This window comes from Oncorhynchus nerka, linkage group LG17, assembly GCF_034236695.1.
Source record: "Oncorhynchus nerka isolate Pitt River linkage group LG17, Oner_Uvic_2.0, whole genome shotgun sequence".
Lineage (NCBI taxonomy): Eukaryota > Metazoa > Chordata > Actinopteri > Salmoniformes > Salmonidae > Oncorhynchus > Oncorhynchus nerka.
Window position 1 is genome coordinate 52,824,616 of NC_088412.1, and position 22,211 is coordinate 52,846,826.

Here is a 22,211-nt window from a genome sequence, read left to right on the forward strand (position 1 = left end):
ACACTACACTAATCAAGACGTTCAGTTGAGTGTGATAGTACTACAGTGCTACGGTAGACGGTGAACGTGTTGGACAGATAGGAGACGACGAAATACGATAATTACGCAATTATCTTTGATACAACGACGACTATGTAGCTAGCTAAGAGGAAATTGCTAAGATTAGACAAATCAGACCGTTGTACTATAATGAAATGTAATGAAATGTAATGAAAAAGTTATACAACCTGCAGACCGAAGCGCGGATGCGACCAGATCGCTCCAACCCGGAAGCACACTGTCGTGGGAGATGTTGGCTTTCGCCGTCTGGACGAGCACCGGTACATACTACCAAGTGAGCTATTTTCCCCCTACCGGAGTTACACAGTAATTGCGTCACTGCTATTAACTGGAACGCCGTTTGGGTCTTTGCGTGTCAAAAAAGAACAAACAAGCAAACATCGGCCACGAACGATGTGTTTACAATGCCGCATTGGAAATAAAGCATAATTTGTTCGACCGCAACTTCTGGGGTACCTAGCTAGCTTTAGCTTGGTACCTAGCTAGCACCAATACAACCAGCCTGAACACTGACCAGTAGAACCTGCAGTCATTTTCATTATTCTTACCAATGATTTAGGAATCCGAGTAAGTATTAACTAGGTTGCCACTTGTTGTTCGCTTATTGAAATTTCACTTCAGTTCATGAAAATAAATAGCTAGTCAGCAACTGAACCCGGTTGCCCAAAGCTAACGTTATAAGCAGCCAGCTAGCTTCTGACTAGTGAGGCTCGACTGCATCGGGCTGTGTTGTGAAGCTAGCCACAATAGTGGAATTTGCGGTTTGCTTTCAAAATAAAAGTATGTAATTGACAGTAATGCAAATGAATACAAATAGTAGAATTATGCCATACTTTTATTTTGAATGCTAACTGCAAAGTTCACTATTGTGACTAATCCTTATTGTGGTGAGTTTCACATAGTTGAGTCTGACCACCATTAATCAAATAAGAACTGTCTTATAAATTATAGTTATTTTAGATGACACCTAGCTATATAGTTAGCTAGCTATAGCTACTGAAACAGAAGTTGTGTTATTTGACACGTCAAATAGTGCTATTTGACGTGTATCTTTTTTCGTTCCACAGAAATCCTGTTTGAGAAAGAAACGACTGAACAAATGAACAACGAAACAGCACAGTAAATAAGTGAAATAAATAGGTTTTCACTATGTTTTACTGGTAATGGGGACATCCGTAAATGCCAACAAAATAACTTTTTGGTGTGCGTGTGTAACCTTTATTTAACTAGGCAAGTCAGTTAAGAACAAATTCTTATTTACAATGACTGCCCGGATGACGCTGGGCAAATTGTGGTCTGCACTATGGGACTCACGATCACAGCCGGATGTAATACAGCCTGGATTTGAACCAGGGACTGTAGGGACACCTCTTGCACTGAGATGCAGTGCCTTAGACCGCTGCGTCCATGTGTGTGTGTTAACTATATAACTGTACTAGAATGCTTTAAAAGCTGCTAAAATTGTAAATATTGGTCATCGGTATCGTTTTTGTTTGGCAAGGAAAATATTGGATATCGGTATCAGCCAAAAATATCATATCGGTGCATCACTAGTCGAGACCAAGTCTATGTCTCTCTCACATGGATAGGTAGACCATTCCATAAAAATTTTGCTTTATAGGAGAAATCCCTGCATCCAGCTCATGCTAGGTTCAGTGTTGCTTGCCTCCAGGCTTGCCCTGTAATCTTGGATAATTTGCAAGCCCTGCCACATCCTTTGTGCATCAGACCCGGCGTAGTAGGATTTGATCTTAGTCTTATATTGACGCTTTGCCTGTTTGATGGCTCGTTGGTCGTGGCGGGATTTCTTTGAAGCGTCCAGATTACTGTCCTGCTCCTTGAATGCGGCAGCTCTAGCCTTTAGCTCAGTGCAGATGTTGCCTGTAATCCATTGCTTCTGGTTGTGGTTTGTACGTATGGTCACGATGTCGTCGATGCATTTATTAAAGAAGCCATTGACTGATGTGGTAAACTCCTCAACGTTATCGGATGAATGCCAGAACATAGTGAAACAGTCTCCTTAGCTTAGCATCCGCTTCAATGGACCTCTTCCGTATTGAGCACATCACCGGTACTTCCTAACCCCCTTTCCCCCTTTTACAGCCCTTTGACACCCCTCTACCCCCTCGCCCAGTCTACCCCAACCTCCCCAGTCTAGCCCTTTGACACCCCTCTACCCCCCGCCCAGTCTAGCCCAACCTCCCCAGTCTAGCCCTTTGACACCCCTCTACCCCCCGCCCAGTCTACCCCAACCTCCCCAGTCTAGCCCTTTGACACCCCTCTACCCCCTCGCCCAGTCTACCCCAACCTCCCCAGTCTAGCCCTTTGACACCCCTCTACCCCCCCCCCATTCTAGCCCAACCTCCCCAGTCTAGCCCTTTGACACCCCTCTACCCCCCGCCCAGTCTACCCCAACCTCCCCAGTCTAGCCCTTTGACACCCCTCTACCCCCTGCCCAGTCTTTGAGCCCAACCTCCCCAGTCTAGCCCTTTGACACCCCTCTCTACCCCCCCCTCGCCCAGTCTACCCCAACCTCCCCAGTCTAGCCCTTTGACACCCCTCTACCCCCCTCCCCAGCCCATTCTAGCCCAACCTCCCCAGTCTAGCCCTTTGACACCCCTCTACCCCCCCGCCCAGTCTACCTCAACCTCCCCAGTCTAGCCCTTTGCCACCCCTCTACCCCCTCGCCCAGTCTACCTCAACCTCCCCAGTCTAGCCCTTTGACACCCCTCTACCCCCTCGCCCAGTCTACCCCAACCTCCCCAGTCTAGCCCTTTGACACCCCTCTACCCCCTCGCCCAGTCTAGCCCAACCTCCCCAGTCTAGCCCTTTGACACCCCTCTACCCCCTCGCCCAGTCTACCTCAACCTCCCCAGTCTAGCCCTTTGACACCCCTCTACCCCCCCCCCAGCCCAGTCTACCCCAACCTCCCCAGTCTAGCCCTTTGACACCCCTCTACCCCCCGCCCAGTCTACCTCAACCTCCCCAGTCTAGCCCTTTGCCTCACCCTTAATGCACCTGTCACAACCCCAGCCTCACACCCAGCCATCTTCTGAAATCTGCACTGAATATGTGGATCAAAGCAGGGAATTGCTGATCAAGCTCCTTTCAAGCTTAAATACCTACCTATCTCTTTAACATGGCAGAGAAATATGGATGAATAAAAACTGAAGCTACATGTTGTTCCCTTCATCCTTACCTACTTTCTATCTTCTCTCCACCACCATCCTCTTTATTGTTCTCTCTCTCCCCCCCCCCCCCCTCTCTCTCTCTCTGTGTGTGTTTTTGAGTGATAAGGGAATGTAGTGTAAATGTGCCCTTGGATGCAATGTGCACTGCTCAAATGAAATGGTTGTGAAGTTCTAATTATTCCTCTCTTTCTCTCCCCCTCCTTCCTCTGTCCCTTCCTCTCTCCCCTCATCCTCCCTCTCTCCCTACCCTCCTCCTCCCTATTTTTCCCTTCCCCTCTCCGTAGTGATGGTGTTGTTCTTTGTGATGTGGATGAAGAGGAGGGATAAGGAACGTCAGGCCAAGCAGCTGCTCATCGACCCAGAGGACGATGTCAGAGACAACATACTGAAGTACGACGAAGAAGGAGGAGGAGAGGAGGACCAGGTAGAGAAAACACACACTAACATTAGCATAATGATAGCATAGCCAATCAGCTGTTGAATCCGATGGAGGGTTAGCCGTCCGCTAACTGCTAGTGGGAGACAAGGTCAGTGCTTGGGTAAAGGGGTAGGCAAGGAGGATTTACAGTGGTTGACACACAGACACACACACACACTGAGGGACTCTCACATGGGGGCAATTCCACGAAAACTGAACTATCCGGAGATATTTCACTTTAAAATGTATGTCAAATTTACAATCTACACAGAAAAAAATAAAAAATATATACAAAAACACATTTACTTGAAGAACAGTGCAGATGCAAAGTTTGGTAAAACAATGAACTGCAAAAATCATCATTCTGTAAACAAACTTTGCACTTGTTTTTGTCAAATTGTATTTGTGCATTTTTACAAGTAGTACTTGTTCATAGAGGTGTATGGTTTGTTAATATTAGAAATCAATGAATGACTCTCAGCGTCATTTTGTTCCAGTGGACTTGCCCATGGGGGTTGTAGGACCTAGCTGACCAATCATTGGATATTAATAATGGCACTCTGAGAGGGGGTGATAAACATTTATTGCCATGGCAATGGCATGGGAGGCAATGGGGGGTAAGGCGAGAGACCATCTTTCACTGCGATGGATGCTACTTCCCACCCATTGTTCGGGGAAATTGTCATGTGGAGGAATCAGCAGTGACGGGAAAATGAACTGTTGGTGAGCGTAGCGGCTAGTTCCCCCTGATCAGCCCCCCCCAGCTGTGAGATGGATTAGTAATGTCTGTCTGGGACTCCCAGTGGTGAGGGGCTATGGGGAGTGGTCAGGCCAGGGACAGCTACAGGAACAGTCACATAGTCTGGCTCTCTGGTTCTAAACGGATACTATGCTACACTGATGCCAATGGCAGAGCCGCAGAGGGTGCAACCCATAGGGCCCTAGTCAAAAGTACACTATAAAGGGGATAGGGCGAAATTTGGGATGTAGACAAAGTCTGGCCCTCTGGTCCTAAATGGTTACTAGACTGAGGCTAACACCATTGTGTGTTGATGGTCATATAGCCAATGCTAACAACAGCACAGGCCTGACCTGTAACAAATCCAGACAATCCTAAAAGTAAGGTGTACAGTCTCTCTATACATTAATCGCACATTGTGGCTCTCTTCTGTGGTACTAACGGCCATATCCTCTTCTACCAGCCACTGCTAAGAAAACCACAAACCTCTTTCAGAAGACCCAAACACAAAGACTTCCAGACAAACAGTTGTAATACAGCCTCTCAAATGACAAACACACACACACACACACACACACACATTGTTACATTAAGCGTTTTAAATGGATAAAACAATTTCATCAGCTTTTTGTGTACTTAGCCTATCATCCTGGTGTCAAAGACTAAGCATGGTGAGCAATGATAAAACCCAGCTATTTTCCTCCGGTAACAATGGCTGAGTCCCTTTCAGACCTGACTGACTAGCTGGCTGTCTGTAGAGATGTCTGTGGTCGCATTCCAGATGGCACCCTATTCCGTATATAGTGCACTTCTTTTGGGCCCTGGTCAAAAGTAGTGCACTTTAAAGAGAATAAGGTGCCAAAGGGAAATAAGCCTGCATGTGTCCTCCTCTGTCTAGGAAATAACAATAAAGCCTAGCATAGTGACAAAGCCATCTGTATTTATCCATCCATTTCCTCGACCTCTCTCTCTGTCCATCATGTTATGGTGGCATTCACAGCTCTCCCCTGAAAGTGTTTCATTGGTTAGCTATTACGGTGAACAAAGCCCAAGGTCATTACTTGGCCAGGCTTTATTGTCCCTGAAAATGCTCTTTAAGTCGATCCCCTTGGAGATGAATGTTTCATCATGTTTTTCTGGATGATTTCTCAATGAATCAGACACTGGCAATTCAAAAGGAGATCAGAGCCTATCTCTCTTAGCTTTCTATCTCTCTCACACTCTCTCTCAATTCAATGTAATGGCTTTATTGGCATGGGAAACCTGTTTACATTGCCGAAGTAAGTAAAATAGATAAACAAAAGTGAAATAAACAATAAAAAAATTAACACTCTCTCATTCAATGAGTCAGTGTAAGGTCATGTTTGAATGAGAGAGAAGGATCATGACAGCAGTTACATACACTGTTAAAAATGACTCTTTGGATGAACCTAAAAACAAATCTTCACCTGCTTACAAGTAAATGAGTTATGTTTTTTAAATGCAAAAATACGGCATGTGTTGAATTCAAATGTATGTTTCAATTTCTTATTTTTTATTTCACCTTTATTTAACCAGTTAGGCTAGTTGAGAACAAGTTCTCATTTGCAACTGCGACCTGGCCAAGATAAAGCATAGCAGTGTGAACAGACAACACAGAGTTACACATGGAGTAAACAATTAACAAGTCAATAACACAGTAGAAAAAAAAGGGGAGTCTATATACATTGTGTGCAAAAGGCATGAGGAGGTAGGCGAATAATTACAATTTTGCAGATTAACACTGGAGTGATAAATGATCAGATGGTCATGTACAGGTAGAGATATTGGTGTGCAAAAGAGCAGAAAAGTAAATAAATAAAAACAGTATGGGGATGAGGTAGGTAAAAATGGGTGGGCTATTTACCGATAGACTATGTACAGCTGCAGCGATCGGTTAGCTGCTCAGATAGCAGATGTTTGAAGTTGGTGAGGGAGATAAAAGTCTCCAACTTCAGTGATTTTTGCAATTCGTTCCAGTCACAGGCAGCAGAGAACTGGAATGAAAGGCGGCCAAATGAGGTGTTGGCTTTAGGGATGATCAGTGAGATACACCTGCTGGAGCACGTGCTACGGGTGGGTGTTGCCATCGTGACCAGTGAACTGAGATAAGGTGGAGCTTTACCTAGCATGGACTTGTAGATGACCTGGAGCCAGTGGGTCTGGCAACGAATATGTAGTGAGGGCCAGCCGACTAGAGCATACAGGTCGCAGTGGTGGGTGGTATAAGGTGCTTTAGTGACAAAACGGATGGCACTATGATAAACTGCATCCAGTTTGCTGAGTAGAGTGTTGGAAGAAATTTTGTAGATGACATCGCCGAAGTCGAGGATCGGTAGGATAGTCAGTTTTACTAGGGTTAGTTTGGCGGCGTGAGTGAAGGCTTTGTTGCAGAATAGAAAGCCGACTCTAGATTTGATTTTCAATTGGAGATGTTTGATATGAGTCTGGAAGGAGAGTTTACAGTCTAGCCAGACACCTAGGTACTTATAGATGTCCACATATTCAAGGTCAGAACCATCCAGGGTGGTGATGCTAGTCAGGCGTGCGGGTGCAGGCAGCGAACGGTTGAAACGCATGCATTTGGTTTTACTAGCGTTTAAGAGCAGTTGGAGGCCACGGAAGGAGTGTTGTATGGCATTGCAGCTCGTTTGGAGGTTAGATAGCACAGTGTCCAAGGACGGGCCGGAAGTATATAGAATGGTGTCGTCTGCGTAGAGGTGGATCAGGGAACCGCCCAATAGAGACTGCCAGAGGACCGGACAGCATACCCTCCGATTTGACACATTGAACTCTGTCTGCAAAGTAGTTGGTGAACCAGGCAAGGCAGTCATCAGAAAAACCGAGGCTACTGAGTCTGCCGATAAGAATATGGTGATTGACAGAGTCGAAAGCCTTGGCAAGGTCGATGAAGACGGCTGCACAGTACTGTCTTTTATCGATGGCGGTTATGATATCGTTTAGTACCTTGAGCGTGGCTGAGGTGCACCCCTGACCGGCTCGGAAACCAGATTGCACAGCGGAGAAGGTATGGTGGGATTCGAGAATGTCAGTGACCTGTTTGTTGACTTGGCTTTCGAAGACCTTAGATAGGCAGGGCAGGATGGATATAGGTCTGTAACAGTTTGGGTCCAGGGTGTCTCCCCCCTTTGAAGAGGGGGATGACTGCGGCAGCTTTCCAATCCTTGGGGATCTCAGACGATATGAAAGAGAGGTTGAACAGGCTGGTAATAGGGGTTGCGACAATGGCGGCGGATAGTTTCAGAAATAGAGGGTCCAGATTGTCAAGCCCAGCTGATTTGTACGGGTCCAGGTTTTGCAGCTCTTTCAGAACATCTGCTATCTGGATTTGGATAAAGGAGAACCTGGAGAGGCTTGGGCGAGTAGCTGCGGGGGGGGCGGAGCTGTTGGCCGAGGTTGGAGTAGCCAGGCGGAAGGTATGGCCAGCCGTTGAGAAATGCTTGTTGAAGTTTTCGATAATCATGGATTTATCGGTGGTGACCGTGTTACCTAGCCTCAGTGCAGTGGGCAGCTGGGAGGAGGTGCTCTTGTTCTCCATGGACTTCACGGTGTCCCAGACCTTTTTGGAGTTGGAGCTACAGGATGCAAATTTCTGCCTGAAGAAGCTGGCCTTAGCTTTCCTGACTGACTGCGTGTATTGGTTCCTGACTTCCCTGAACAGTTGCATATCGCGGGGACTATTCGATGCTACTGCAGTCCGCCACAGGATGTTTTTGTGCTGGTCGAGGGCAGTCAGGTCTGGAGTGAACCAAGGGCTATATCTGTTCTTAGTTCTGCATTTTTTGAACGGAGCATGCTTATCTAAAATGGTGAGGAAGTTACTTCTAAAGAATGACCAGGCATCCGCAACTGGCGGGATGAGGTCAATGTCCTTCCAGGATACCCGGGCCAGGTCGATTAGAAAGGCCTGCTCACAGAAGTGTTTTAGGGAGCGTTTGACAGTGATGAGGGGTGGTCGTTTGACTGCGGCTCCGTAGCAGATACAGGCAATGAGGCAGTGATCGCTGAGATCCTGGTTGAAGACAGCGGAGGTGTATTTGGAGGACCAGTTGGTCAGGATGACGTCTACGAGGGTGCCCTTGTTTACAGATTTAGGGTTGTACCTGGTGGGTTCCTTGATGATTTGTGTGAGATTGAGGGCATCTAGCTTAGATTGTAGGACTGCCGGGGTGTTAAGCATATCCCAGTTTAGGTCACCTAACAGAACAAACTCTGAAGCTAGATGGGGGGCGATCAATTCACAAATGGTGTCCAGGGCACAACTGGGAGCTGAGGGGAGTCGGTAGCAGGCGGCAACAGTGAGAGAATTATTTCTGGAGAGAGTAATTTTCAAAATTAGTAGTTCGAACTGTTTGGGTATGGACCTGGAAAGTATGACATTACTTTGCAGGCTATCTCTGCAGTAGACTGCAACTCCTCCCCCTTTGGCAGTACTATCTTGACGGAAAATGTTATAGTTGGGTATGGAAATCTCAGAATTTTTGGTGGCCTTCCTGAGCCAGGATTCAGACATGGCAAGGACATCAGGGTTAGCAGAGTGTGCTAAAGCAGTGAGTAAAACAAACTTAGGGAGGAGGCTTCTGATGTTGACATGCATGAAACCAAGGCTTTTTCGATCACAGAAGTCAACAAATGAGGGTGCCTGGGGACATGCAGGGCCTGGGTTTACCTCCACATCACCCGCGGAACAGAGGAGGAGTAGTATGAGGGTGCGGCTAAAGGCTATCAAAACTGGTCGCCTAAAGCGTTGGGGACAGAGAATAAAAGGAGCAGATTTCTGGGCATGGAAGAATATATTCAGGGCATAATGTGCAGACAGGGGTATGGTGGGGTGCGGGTACAGCGGAGGTAAGCCCAGGCACTGGGTGATGATGAGAGAGGTTGCCAACTGTTTCATTGGATTATTACCAAACCTATATTTCAAGTTGCAATTTATTTCATTCAACACTCAACTTAAGTTTCCCCTTTGATTAAACTTAATAAATAACAAATCCAAAACTAATGTTTAATGTAAATACAACCCATTTTCAAGGGGGGAGTTGGGGGGGTCAATAACTTGAAATTATGTTTCCAAACATATTCGACTTTCACATGTAGTAGCCACAAGATCCTAACCAAGCATTGGCTACCATAACATAGAAACATTATCCGTTTATTTTGAATCACACGCACCTATGCACATACTGTATCATCACAGATGCTGGCAGTGTACATGTTTGAGTAATGAATAGAATAGGCCACATTAACTGGAATGACATTCCCTCTCAAGGGTGAGCAAAAATAACAATGTGAATTGTCTGGAGAGCCTCAATGCTTCAGGAAGTGTCATTTTCCCACCACTACCGTTATCCAATGCGCATGAGGTGTTGAAAGCAATTTAGAAGCTTTCATTCCATAAAAAACATTGAACCGTCAAATGTGTTATTTGATTTCAGACGAATTGAAAAAAATAGGTTGAACAAACCAAAGTGTCATGTTCAATCATTCCAAACAAGGTGTACAACAGCCTCATGTTGCTTTTTACAGTGTATACACAGTGGTGTAGTAAAAGGCAAACGCACGTAACGCCGTTTACCCACCTTTTGCAGAAAATGCTTTGAAAGGATAGTGAGCATGACTTTATTCACAGCAAATGGCAATCAGCATTTACCCACATATGGTTTTCACCACCACATCACTGCATTTCCAACCAGTGTCACAAGCTCATCTCATAATCTTATGTGATCTCTGATCATGCATTGTTTATATAGAATAAACTGCTTATGACCGTTTCAGTCATGGTTACCTCACCACAGTGTCACCAACATGGGAATAATACGTAAGGATCGACGTGGAGCCTGTGTTACATTGTTTGATTCAGTGTATTCATCTCTCTCTCCCTCCCTCCCTCCTTCCCTTCCCCCTCCAGGACTATGACCTGAGCCAGCTGCAGCAGCCCGACGCCTTGGAGACGGAAATGGTGACGGTGGGGATCCGACGTATGGATGAGAGGCCCCTACACCAGGACCATATATACCCCCTCCGTTCTGCTGCACCCCACCCCGGAGATATAGGAGACTTCATCCACGAGGTAGCTACAGAGTGTGTGAGTCTGATTGGGAGCATGCTCACTTATATGTGTGTCATTGTGTGAAACTATGCGTATGAGCTTGTGTGTGTGTGTGTGTGTGTGTGTGTGTGTGTGTGTGTGTGTGTGTGTGTGTGTGTGTGTGTGTGTGTGTGTGTGTGACTCACTGTGTGTGACACAGAGAAAGAGAGCCTCCGTGAGTAATTCTTAATTAGCTTTGCTAACAGTGAGGATTAGCGTGATAACAACATGGGCTGGCCCGGCTGGCTATTTTAAGATAAATCCATTGAGTTACATTAATCCCCAGAGAGAGACTGGCTTTGGGCTCCACCTCTAGACAGCTCCAGTTGGCTCTACAACAGAATAGTCATAGCTCAATCTCAGTTAGGTAGATTTAATATGTGTGTTGAATCTAGTGAGTTGATGTCTATACTGTATCTAGGCGATGAGGACAACTCTTGGCCAAGGGTTAATACAGTATGTTTTTCTATTGAGCAGTGGGACAGTAACCGAATGGTTGCTTGTTCAAATCTCTGAGCCGGCAAGGTGGAAAAATCTGCTGTTCTGCCCTTGAGCAAGGCAGAAAACCCCCACAATAACTATTCCCCAGGCACCGATGATGTGGATGTCGCGTAAGGCAGCCCCCCGCACCTCTCTGATTCAGAAGGTTTGGGTTAAATGCAGAAGACACATTTCGGTTGAATGCATTCAGCAACTGACCAGGTATCCCCATCCCTTTCGCTGTGTTTCCTAGGTCTTGCGTGACAAATCAAATCAAATGTTATTTGTCCCATGCTTCATAAACAACAGGTGCACTGTAACAAATTGCTGAAAGTTTACTGCAAAACTTTCAGTTAGTTACTGTAATTCTATATTACAATACTGTAAAGAGCAATGCATTATCGGGGACCATCGGCGTTCCGCTACACTGCTTTAAAATCATTTGACAGTACAATTTTACAGTAAAGTACTGTATTAACTGTATATTTACAGCAGCATACTGTGAATTATATTGCATTGTGGGAAAATGTTGTGGGAGTGCGAAATAATCTCTGGATCATTAACATATTTTGAGGTGTGCCTTGAAATGTTACACAGTATTTGTTGCGCCCATTAGTGAGAATGCTGTACCCCACAGAGTACAGTACCATACAATTTTATATGTACAGTACCAGTCAAAAGTTTGGACACACCTTCTCATTCAAGGGTTTTTCTTTATTTTTACTATTTTCTACATGGTAGAATAATAGTGAAAAACATTCAGAACTATGAAAAAACACATATGGAATGAGATAATAACCAAAAAAGTGTTAAACAAATCAAAATATATATTTTTTGATTCTTCAAAGTAGCCACCTTGATGACGTCTTTGCACACCCTTGGCATTCTCTCAACCAGCTTCACCTGGAATGCTTTTCCAACAGTTTTGAAGGAGTTCCCACATATGCTGAGCACTTGTTGACTGCTTTTCCTTCACTCTGGGGTCCAACTCATCCCAAACCATCTCAATTTGGTTATGGTTGGGTGATTGTGGAGGCCAGGTCATCTGATGCAGCACTCCATCACTCTCCTTCTTGGTCAAATAGCCCTTACACAGCCTGGAGGTGTGTGTTGGGTCATTCTACTGTTGAAAAACAAATGATAGTCCCACTAAGCGCAAACCAGCAGGGATGGCGTATCGCTGCAGAATGATGTGGTAGCCATGCTGGTTGTGTGCCTTGAATTCTAAATATATCACTGACAGTGTCACTAGCAAAGCACCCCACACCATCACACCTCCTCCATGCGTCACGGTGAGAACCACACATGTGGAGATCATCTGTTCACCTACTCTGTGTCTCACAAAGACACAGCGGTTGGAACCAAAAATCTCAAATTTGGACTCATCAGACCAAAGGACAGATTTCCACCGGTCTAATGTCCATTTCTCGTGTTTCTTGTCCCAAGCAAGTCTCTTCTTCTTATTGGTGTCCTTTAGTAGTGGTTTCTTTGCAGAAATTCAACAATGAAGGCTTGATTCACACAGTCTCCTCTGAACTTTGAGCATTCAGAAATGCAAGCTGCCTCACTTTCGAGGGGCTGATGCGGTTTCTTCTCTCAGTAATTATTATCCTGTTTTCGAGAAGACCCTCTCAAAGGGAAAGGATGTGGCCACTATGCAGAGTCTCCCTGTCATGACTTTAGTAAGCCATGGGTAGACAGAGGCCTTGTTCTTCCACCAGCTCAGAGGATCTGCAGATCTTTGGAGGAGGGGCTCCTCCACATAGTATCGGACCTCCATTATGGCATCTGCTGAGAGATTCCTTCGTGCTGCATCCCCAGTTGCTCTCTCGTCAAACAGCATCCAAACAGCAGACGTTTGTGGCACTACTGCTGGTGCTTCTGCTCCATCTGATCCTTCTTCTCCCTGTTGCTCTGGTGCATGAGCCAGCTGACTGCTGGGGCTGTCCCTCCCTGCTGCTCAGGTTATTCTTTGAAGAGCATCATCAATCGCTCTGGCCTCACTGAAGTCTGACTTCATAAACCTGGGGTCAAGTGCAGCAGTTTCTGATAGCACGTGATTATATTCCACTCTGTGGAACTTTCTGTCCATTGATGAATATAGGGTGTCCATCGACTCTGTCACATGTCCTGTGGTTACATTTGCTTCTCTCCGGCGGCTGGCTGTGATTCGCTGCTACATTATCATCTACTGTTCATTTTCATATATAATATTGGATTAAATAATGATGTAGTAATAACTGCTTACTGTACCTCTCTCCACTGATCTCCACAGTGACCTGCTCAAAGGGTTCCAGGACTCTACACACCTCCTCCACCACCTCCCATTCCTCTTGGGTCAGAGCATCAACAGGTGCATTGACAATGGCAGAGGTGATGGCATCCTTGACTCAAGAAACCGCTTCAACATATAAAATGTTGAACTCCACCTTGTAGTGCAGTCTTGTTTAGGCCTCAGCTCAGGCATCCCGATCTGGCATTGTGTAGACGTTAGTTTTTCAGCACCTACTGTGCTCCTGTGGAAGTATTCCACAGCTGCTTTCACTTTGTCGACAGTGGGCTTCATCACCTTCAGAGCATCTCTTACAATCAGGTTGATTGTGTGGGCAAGACATGGATGATGGGTTATGTTAGCTGCATTGACGGTAACACAACAGCACTTTTCCATCGACTTTCTATTCTCTGGCCACTCTCAACAGTTCCTCTGCCAAGTTCTCTGAGGTGTGTCTGTGGCTGAACTCAAAGCAGTCCAGAAGACAGCTAGACATCAAAAATCTTCAATGAAGTAACATGTAACTGACATGTAAGTAGAGGTTACCCTTGATGTCCAGCAGTCAGTGGTAAGGCAAACTGCAGGAGCTTTTTGGACTCTTTCCCGCACTGAAGCCCATGTGCCCTCGTACAGTTGTGGAATAAGTGATTTTGAAAGGGTTTTCCTACTTGGAATTGTGTACATTGGATTTAGACTATTGCTATAATTTCTAAAAACCTCTGTCCTCCACGATCTAAAATTACTTTAAAGTGGTGGCAATCATTTTAACCAATGCAATAACAATTTGGCCTTGTCTTGCTATGGCATAAACTGGTCCATAGAAGACTGCGTTGCTGTGGGTCGCGGAGTAGGCCTACTTGACTGAGTGGATACACTAGCAGGCCCGCTAGTTTCTCAAAGCTCCGCAACAGCTAGCTTCACAGTTGGGTGCACAGTTCCCATATGATGGTGTAGGTTGTGCATAGAACCGGCTTTATATGAGATTTTGTTTTGGCAAATTCTACACTGTGCTCTAACATTGTCTACATTATTAAAATGCATCCAAATGCTACTGTGCTTCCGACTCATTTTCCAGCTGTTGTTTTCACAGCTGTCCTTCCTCTCTCTCCTCGGCTGCTAAGTGTGTGACTGTGAGTGAGTTGTCTCGGCCCTCACGGATCTTTGGTTCATTGGTTGACACTGTATGTCTGATTGACAGGAACTACAGGTGAGGCTGTTAGCCTGAGCAGACAGTCAGAACAAATGTGTGCGCGCTTGAGCATTTAGGCCTATATTATTTAATCTTTTTTTTTGTTCTTTGAATTGGTTCATTCTATTTATTTAGATCTGTTGATCTGTTAATTTTTTATTTATTTTTATAAATAGATTTGGCTATTCTGATATGCGAGGCGGATCAAAAAGTTCTCTCTTAGAGCCGACTCGTTTGCGAACGACCCATCACTAGCATAAACGTGAAACACCAAATAATCTTAAATATACTGTAATATACAAGTACCTAGCAGACAACCAGTTTGCCCTAATCCAAAGTAATTAGAGTAAAATACTAAAATACCAACATGATTACAGTAGCATTTACATTCTTACAGTATTGTACCATGTCATTGCTCTGTATGTTGCAGTAATTTACTGGACACTGGTGGCAAATTACTGTGAATATGACAGCACTTTACTCTGAACTTGCCAGAGACTGGCAAAGATTCATCCTAAAGGTATCTTATTACAAATATAGGATATTTTGAAGACCAATGTATCCTTAACTACAACAGCATTCCCAGTAATGGTTCCAGAAATCTTACTTGTCAAGACTATGATGTTTTTTCTTTGGTTCATTGGTTGACACTGTATGTCTGATTGACAGGAACTACAGGTGAGGCTGTTAGCCTGAGCAGACAGTCAGTCCAGAAATCTTACTTGTCAAGACTATGATGTTTTTTTATCAACCTTACGTGAATGCACTGACTGTAAATCACCCTGGACAAGCACGTCTGCTAAATTACCAATATGTAAATGTTAAAAAATAAATGCATTTGCAAAGCACATTGCGGGGTGTTATTCTAATAAGCTCCGCCCTCAAACTATTTGTATATTGATCAAATTTGCTCTTGTTTGTGGGCGGTTGTCCTTAGAATAATACCTAGCAGTGTGCTTTGCAAGTGTTATTTTTTACATTTACATTTTGGTCATATACAGTAGGAAACACTCTTATCCACAGCGACTTAGTCAGTGTATTAAACTAAGGTAAACAAAAATATGCCACAGTCATAGCAAGTAAAAAGATTGTTACCGTTACCAAGAATGTTGTAGTTAAGCAGGCTACATGCAAGTATGTATTTGTTATAGAAAATATGGAATACATGTATGGTAATTAAACCGTTGAAAAATAGGTTATATGAATTGTAGTTCAGGCCAGTGAAATACAAATGACAAATTAAGTATTGAAATACCTTATCAAATACAACATAAACACTGCCAAGCGTTGCACTGTAAATTTGCCATAGTTTTACTAACCACTATGCTTAAAGTAATGCACTGTAAATGCTAGAAATACAGCATGTTACTGTAGTCAGGTGTTCCAGTAATATGCTGTAAATTTGTGTTAGTGAAGGTCCTGTAAATATACAGTAACCTGCCACCCAAGCATCTTTGTCTTGCTGACTGTGAGGGAGAGGTTGTTGTCCTGGCACCACACTGCCAGGTGACTGATTTCCTCCCTTTTGGATGTCTTATCATCATCAGTGATTTCGTCAGCAAACTTAATGGTGGTGTTTGAGTCATTCACGACAACGCAGTCGTCAGTAAACCTGAGCTTAGTGATGAGCTTGGAGGGCACTATGGTGTTGAATGCTGAGCTGTAGTCAATGAACATCATTTTCACTTAAGTTTTCCTCTTGTCCAGGTGGGAGAGGGCAGTGTGATAGAGATTGTGTCATTTGTGGATTTGTTGGGGCGGTGTGCGAATTGGAGTGGGTCCAGGGTGTCTGGGATGATGGTATTGATGTGAGCAATGCCCTTCAAAGCATTTCATGGCCACAGATGTGAGTGCTTTGGGGCGGTATTTATTTAGACAGGTAACCTTGGCATTCTTGGGCACGCGGACTATGGTGGTCTACTTGAAACATAGGTATTACAGAGGTTGAAAATGGCAGTGAACATACTTGCCAGCTAGTCAATTGATGCTCTGAGTATGCGTCCTGGTAATTCGTCTGGCCACGCATCCTTGTGAATGTTAACTTGTTTTAAAGGTCTTACATAGGCACCAGAGAGCGAGATCACACAGTCGTCCAGAACAGCTGGTGCTCTCATAAATCATTTGTTTTAATATTATGTTTCTGCATGCACATTGATTGATTAATTTATCTTGCACTACACAAAGATAACATACATTTTTCTAAACAAATCCAATCTGTGTAAGAGTTTGGATTTATTTAATGCGTTATTGAGATGGTTGTTCCAGTTTAGATTGTTAAATGAGACTGCCTTAACCATCTTCTCTACCTTTTCTGCAGCTGCGTGTTATTAAAAGTTCTTATTGTTGGCTATCTTGGCTGGATTCCAATAGGAATTATATAACACTTTGCAAACCAGTAGAGGTGGGAAACCGAGGTGTTCTCAATGCTTCCTCACTTTTTACTCTGAGATTCTTTATCTGATCACAATGCCCATTGGTGACATCTGCTGGTCAGCAATAAATAGCTGCATTTTTTTGTTGTTCTCTCCACTGTTTTCATCACATCTCCATTGCACAGCAGTAAATAGTTAGCTTTAGTAGCCTATAATCAGTTGTTTACTATTTTTCAAAAACATTTTTTTTCAAAAACAGAATCTATGGCATTACTTAGGCTGCTTAATTTAAGACAGAAGTTTATACTATACTGAATAAAACAAATTATTTGAACATCAGTGCAGAACGTGTGGTTTAAGAACAACTTACACACACAAAACACAGGAAAGATATTGTCCAGCAAAGACTGAATTACGAAGAAGAAAGGTACAAGAACTAAAAAATAAACTGGCAGCGCAGCATTCGATTTTCACAAGGGGCCTAAGGGAAGGCGGCAACCGTGGCCTCTTATCGTGTGAGTCACTTTCTTACGAAGCATAAAACGTTGTTCAAAGGTGGAAAGATGATCAAGGAAGCATTTCCAACAGCCTTTTGTAAGCTTGTCTCCATTACTACCGATGGGGCACCCGCTAGGCCGCATTAGTGGGTTCGTTGTGCAAACGATATGATTCTTTCCCCGACTTTCTTAGTTGTCACGGCGTAATTCATCAGCAAGCTTTGCGCCGGAAGATGTTAAACATGAAAGAGATGATGGATGTTGCGATGAAGTTTGTGTGTTCTATTTGAGCAAGAAGCCTACAGCAGAGGCTATTTCTCGCTCACTTAGAAGAGACTGAAGCGGAGCACACAGACCTGCTACTGCACACGGATGTGCGGTGGCTGAGCCGAGGGAACTTTTTAGGGAGATTCAGTGAGGTTGCCTGAAATCAAGGAGTTTCTCAAGGTCTCCAAACATGCAGAATATGCACAGCTAGAGGACACACAGTGGCTCCTGGATTTAGCTTTTCTCACTGACCGAACTTCTTAATGAATTGAATATAGAGCTGCGAGGAAAATGCAAACATGTAGTCGACATGATCAGCTCTGTGAGCACTTAAATACAAACTACAACTGCTCACAAGAAAGCTGCAACGTAAGGACCTGCACTTCTTTCAACACATACATTGAAAACTTGAACATCAGGGCAAGGATACAGCACAGCTTGACAGTGCACGTTACGTAGAGCAAGTCCAGAGCATCTTATCTGAGTTTGACAGTCATTTTACAGACTTTGCATCACTTGAGCTTATTGCCACTTATATGTGCTTTTCGTTTGGCACAGACCTACTGTAAATGTGGAAGTCATTGACTCCAGAATGGGATCACATTTTCAGTTGGACACAACTATAGCAGAAACTGAAATGCTCACCCTTCAAAATGACATTCTGCTAAAATGCAGGGCAACCGCTGAAATGAAGGAAGAATTCTGGGAGCTACTGCTAGAGGAGCCCGTATCCCTAAATAAGAAAATGTGCTCTCAACTTATCAGCCCATTTGGATCGAACTACCTCTGTGAGTCTGCGTTTTCTCACATGAAGGTAATAAAGTCCAAGTACAGATCTACTATGACTGATGACCACCTTGTGGCCTGCACGAGACTTGCAACGAGCTGCTACAGCCCTGAATATGAAAACCTACTTGCCTCCATTGTAATGAGTGTGTAGCAGAGGCGAAGTCAGGTGCAGGAGAGCAGAGGGTAGTGAACAGGCGCAATTTATTCCGGTTTAGAAAACAACACAAAATAAACAACAAATGTGCCTAAAACACGGAACATAGACAAAAATAAATGCATATAACAAAATCCACAATATCCAAATACACGTAACACGAAACAATCCTACACCAAGACATGATAGGGAACAGAGGAATAAATACATATGAATTGATTGGGGAATGAAAACCAGGTTTGCAGGGAACAAGACAAAACAAATGGATCCATGAAAAATGGAGCGGCAATGGCTAGAGAGCCGGTGACGTTGACCGCCGAACGCCGCAGAACAAAGAGAGGAGCCGACTTCGGCGGAAGTCCCAGCCTATGACGTGTCCACCTCCACTATGAATGCCAAAGAGGGATCCGGATGGGCCAGCACGGGAGCCGAGGTAAACAGAGCCCTCAACTGCCCAAAAACCCTGTCCGCCTCAACAGACCACTGCAGACGTACAGGATCCCCCTTGAGCAGTGAGGTAATGGGAGCAGCCACCTGGCCAAAACCTCCGGTAGTAGTTGGCAAACCCTAAAAATCACTGCACCTCCTTTACCATGGTGGGAGTTGGCCAATTACGCATGGCTGCTATGCGGTCACTCTCCATCTCCACCCCTGATGTGGAAATGCGATACCCTAGGAAGGAGACGGACTGTTGAAAGAACAGGTATTTCTCAGCCTTGACGTACAGATCATTCTCCAACAGTCGTCCAAGTACCTTGCGCACCAAGGACACATGCTCGGCGCGTGTAGCGGGGCGGCAGGGTAGCCTAGTGGTTAGAGCGTTGGACTAGTAACCGGAAGTTTGCGAGTTCAAACCCCCGAGCTGACAAGGTACAAATCTGTCGTTCTGCCCCTGAACAGGCAGTTAACCCACTGTTCCCAGGCCGTCATTGAAAATAAGAATGTTCTTAACTAACTTGCCTGGTTAAATAAAGGTAAAATAAATAAAAAATAAAATATTAGAATGTCATCGATATACACCACTACACCCTGCCCGTGCAGGTCCCTGAAAATCTTGTCTACAAAGGATTGGAAGACTGAGAGAGCATTCATCAACCTGTACGGCATGACGAGGTACTCATAATGCCCTGAGGTGGTACTAAACGCCGTCTTCCACTCGTCTCCCTCTCGGATACGCACCAGATTGTACTCACTCCTGAGATCCAGTTTAGTGAAGAAGCGCGCCCCGTGCATTGCCTACATTGCCGTGGCGAAAAGAGGTAGCGGGTAACTGTACCTCACTGTGATTTTTTACATTTAAAAAAAAAGAATACTTTTTATTTCACCTTTATTTAACCAGGTAGGCTAGTTGAGAACAAGTTCTCATTATAACTGTGACCTGGCCAAGATAAAGCATAGCATTTCGAGACATACAACAACACAGAGTTACACATGGTGCCACGAATCCCGCTTCCTGAGTCTGTGTTTGCCTGTGTTTCTGTCCTGGAGTGTGTTTCCGGTGTCCTGGAACGCACCCTGTCTGGTTGCCGGGCGAATTAGCTTGTTGGGAGATCGATGTTCACCCGCACCTGTTTCCCATCAGTAATCTGCACACCTGTCCTGATCATCACCTCTCCCCTTCAAAAGCTCTGACCTGACATCCATTCCCTGCCGGATCGTTAGCCATGAACAGTATGTTGTGCCATAGTATCAGCCTCAAGTTGGATAGAATTAGTTTAGTTGTTTTTTACGTATTGCTTGCCTTAAACTTACCTCCGTTTGTTCTGTCTTCAGTTACTCACCCGGATCATTTACCCCATTCCCGCCTGGTCGTCGGAGGATTCCGCTACCCCATTGGATCCACCTATTTACTCCCATCAACTCACCACCGCTGCCCGCTACGCCACCTGGATATATCTACCCATTCACATTCACTTGTAAATAAATACTCACCTTCTTCCTACTCTCCTTGTCCTGGTCTGCTTCTGGGTTCGATTTTGAAAGAACGTGACAGAACGATCCGGCCAAGGATGAACCCAGCGGACCTGGACTCTGTTTGCCATGCCATTACCCAGCAGGGTAAGATATTGGGACAACACAAGACGGCGCTACAGGAGATAGCGGGTTCAATCCAGAACTTATCTGCTAGCTTGACACAAATCCAGGATCAGCTCAGTTTGCCGGCGATTCATTCACCATCTGTTTCACCCATCTCACCTGCCGTGTCTGGTGCGGTTTCCTTCCGTGAACCCAAGGTACCGACGCCTGATAAATATGAAGGGGATTTGGGAAGATGCCGTTCTTTTCTTATCTAGTGTGGGTTAGTGTTTGATCTGCAGCCCCATTCTTACGCCACTGACAAGGCTAGGATAGCCTTTGTTATTGAACTGCTGCGTGGAAGAGCTCTGGAATGGGCTTCAGCCGTTTGGGAACGACAGGAGACCTGCATGGCTTCATACCAGGAGTTCACGGGAGAGATGAGAAAGCTTTTTGACCATCCAGTCCGAGGTAAGGACGCAGCTAAACGTTTGTTCACTCTTCGCCAAGGAGCTCGCAGTGTGGCAGACTTTATGATCGAGTTCAGGACATTGTCTGTGGAGAGTGGTTGGAATGAGGAATCACTACAAGCGGTTTTTTACCAGGGGTTGTCGGAGCAACTCAAGGACGAGCTGATCTCCTATCCAGAGCCTAGTGACCGAGATAGTTTGGTCACCTTAGCTATTCGGTAGATAATAGAGTCCGAGAGAGAAGGAGGGAGAAGCAGTGGGGTCCATCTAATCAATCTGAGACTCGGTTACCATTCGGGTCAGGAAGTGGACCAGAACGGGTTGATCAATTTCCCTCACACGGGATTAGTGGAGGAGTCCTGCCGCCAGATCCTGAACCTATGCAAGTGGGGCGGCACGGGTTAACTAAGGACGAGCGCCAACGTAGACGTGAGACCAACAGTTGCCTCTACTGTGGTAGCTCGGGACATTACATCTCCGTTTGTCCTCAGCGCCCGTTAAACTGCTCGGCTCGTTAAGTTTGGGAGGTTTGTTAGCGAGCCAGTTTCAACCTCTCAAGAGCCCTGTCAGACCTCGTTTTCCTGCTACCCTCATAAATAAGAATCAGAGTTTAGCGATTAACGCTTTCATCGATTCAGGTGCCGATGACAGCTTCATTGATGCCGACTTAGTGGAACAGCTGGGGCTTTCCAAGGAGCAACTACCGGAAGCCATTGAAGCAACCACTCTTAACGGCAGTAGTCTGGCACGGATCACTATGAGGACTGAACCGGTTAAGATGTTGTTGTCGGGGAATCATTCAGAGGTTATTTCTTTTTTCATTTTGCCTTCCCCCCCATGTTCCTCTGGTTCTTGGATACCCCTGGCTAAGAGAACACAATCCTTCGTTCGATTGTGTGACTGGTAAGGTAACTAGTTGGAGCATTGAGTGCCATGCTAACTGCCTCAGGACTGCCTGTTCTCATGCTGTCCCCAGTCGGGTCAGTGAGTCTGCTCCTCCTGATTTGTCCCTGGTTCCTGAAACAAATCACGAGTTGGGTGAGGTGTTCAGTAAGCAGAAAGCTCAGTCACTTCCTCCCCACCGACCTTATGATTGTACAATTAAGCTGTTCCCTGGAGCTGCCTTTCCCAAGGGACGGTTATACAGTATTTCTCGACCTGAGCGGGAAG

The 22,211-nt window shown here is 45.1% G+C and overlaps 1 protein-coding gene across 1 annotated transcript in view; it reads left to right on the forward strand.

Moving 5' to 3' along the window:
* The window catches only part of LOC115145404 (cadherin-2-like), a 117,610-nt gene that overhangs the window by 85,295 nt on the left and 10,104 nt on the right, over window positions 1–22,211 (forward strand). Inside the window, exons 14-15 of the mRNA XM_029686942.2 lie at window positions 3,536–3,675; window positions 10,356–10,517. Of these exons, the coding sequence (XP_029542802.1) occupies window positions 3,536–3,675; window positions 10,356–10,517 (302 nt within the window). The remainder of the gene's footprint in view (window positions 1–3,535; window positions 3,676–10,355; window positions 10,518–22,211) is intronic.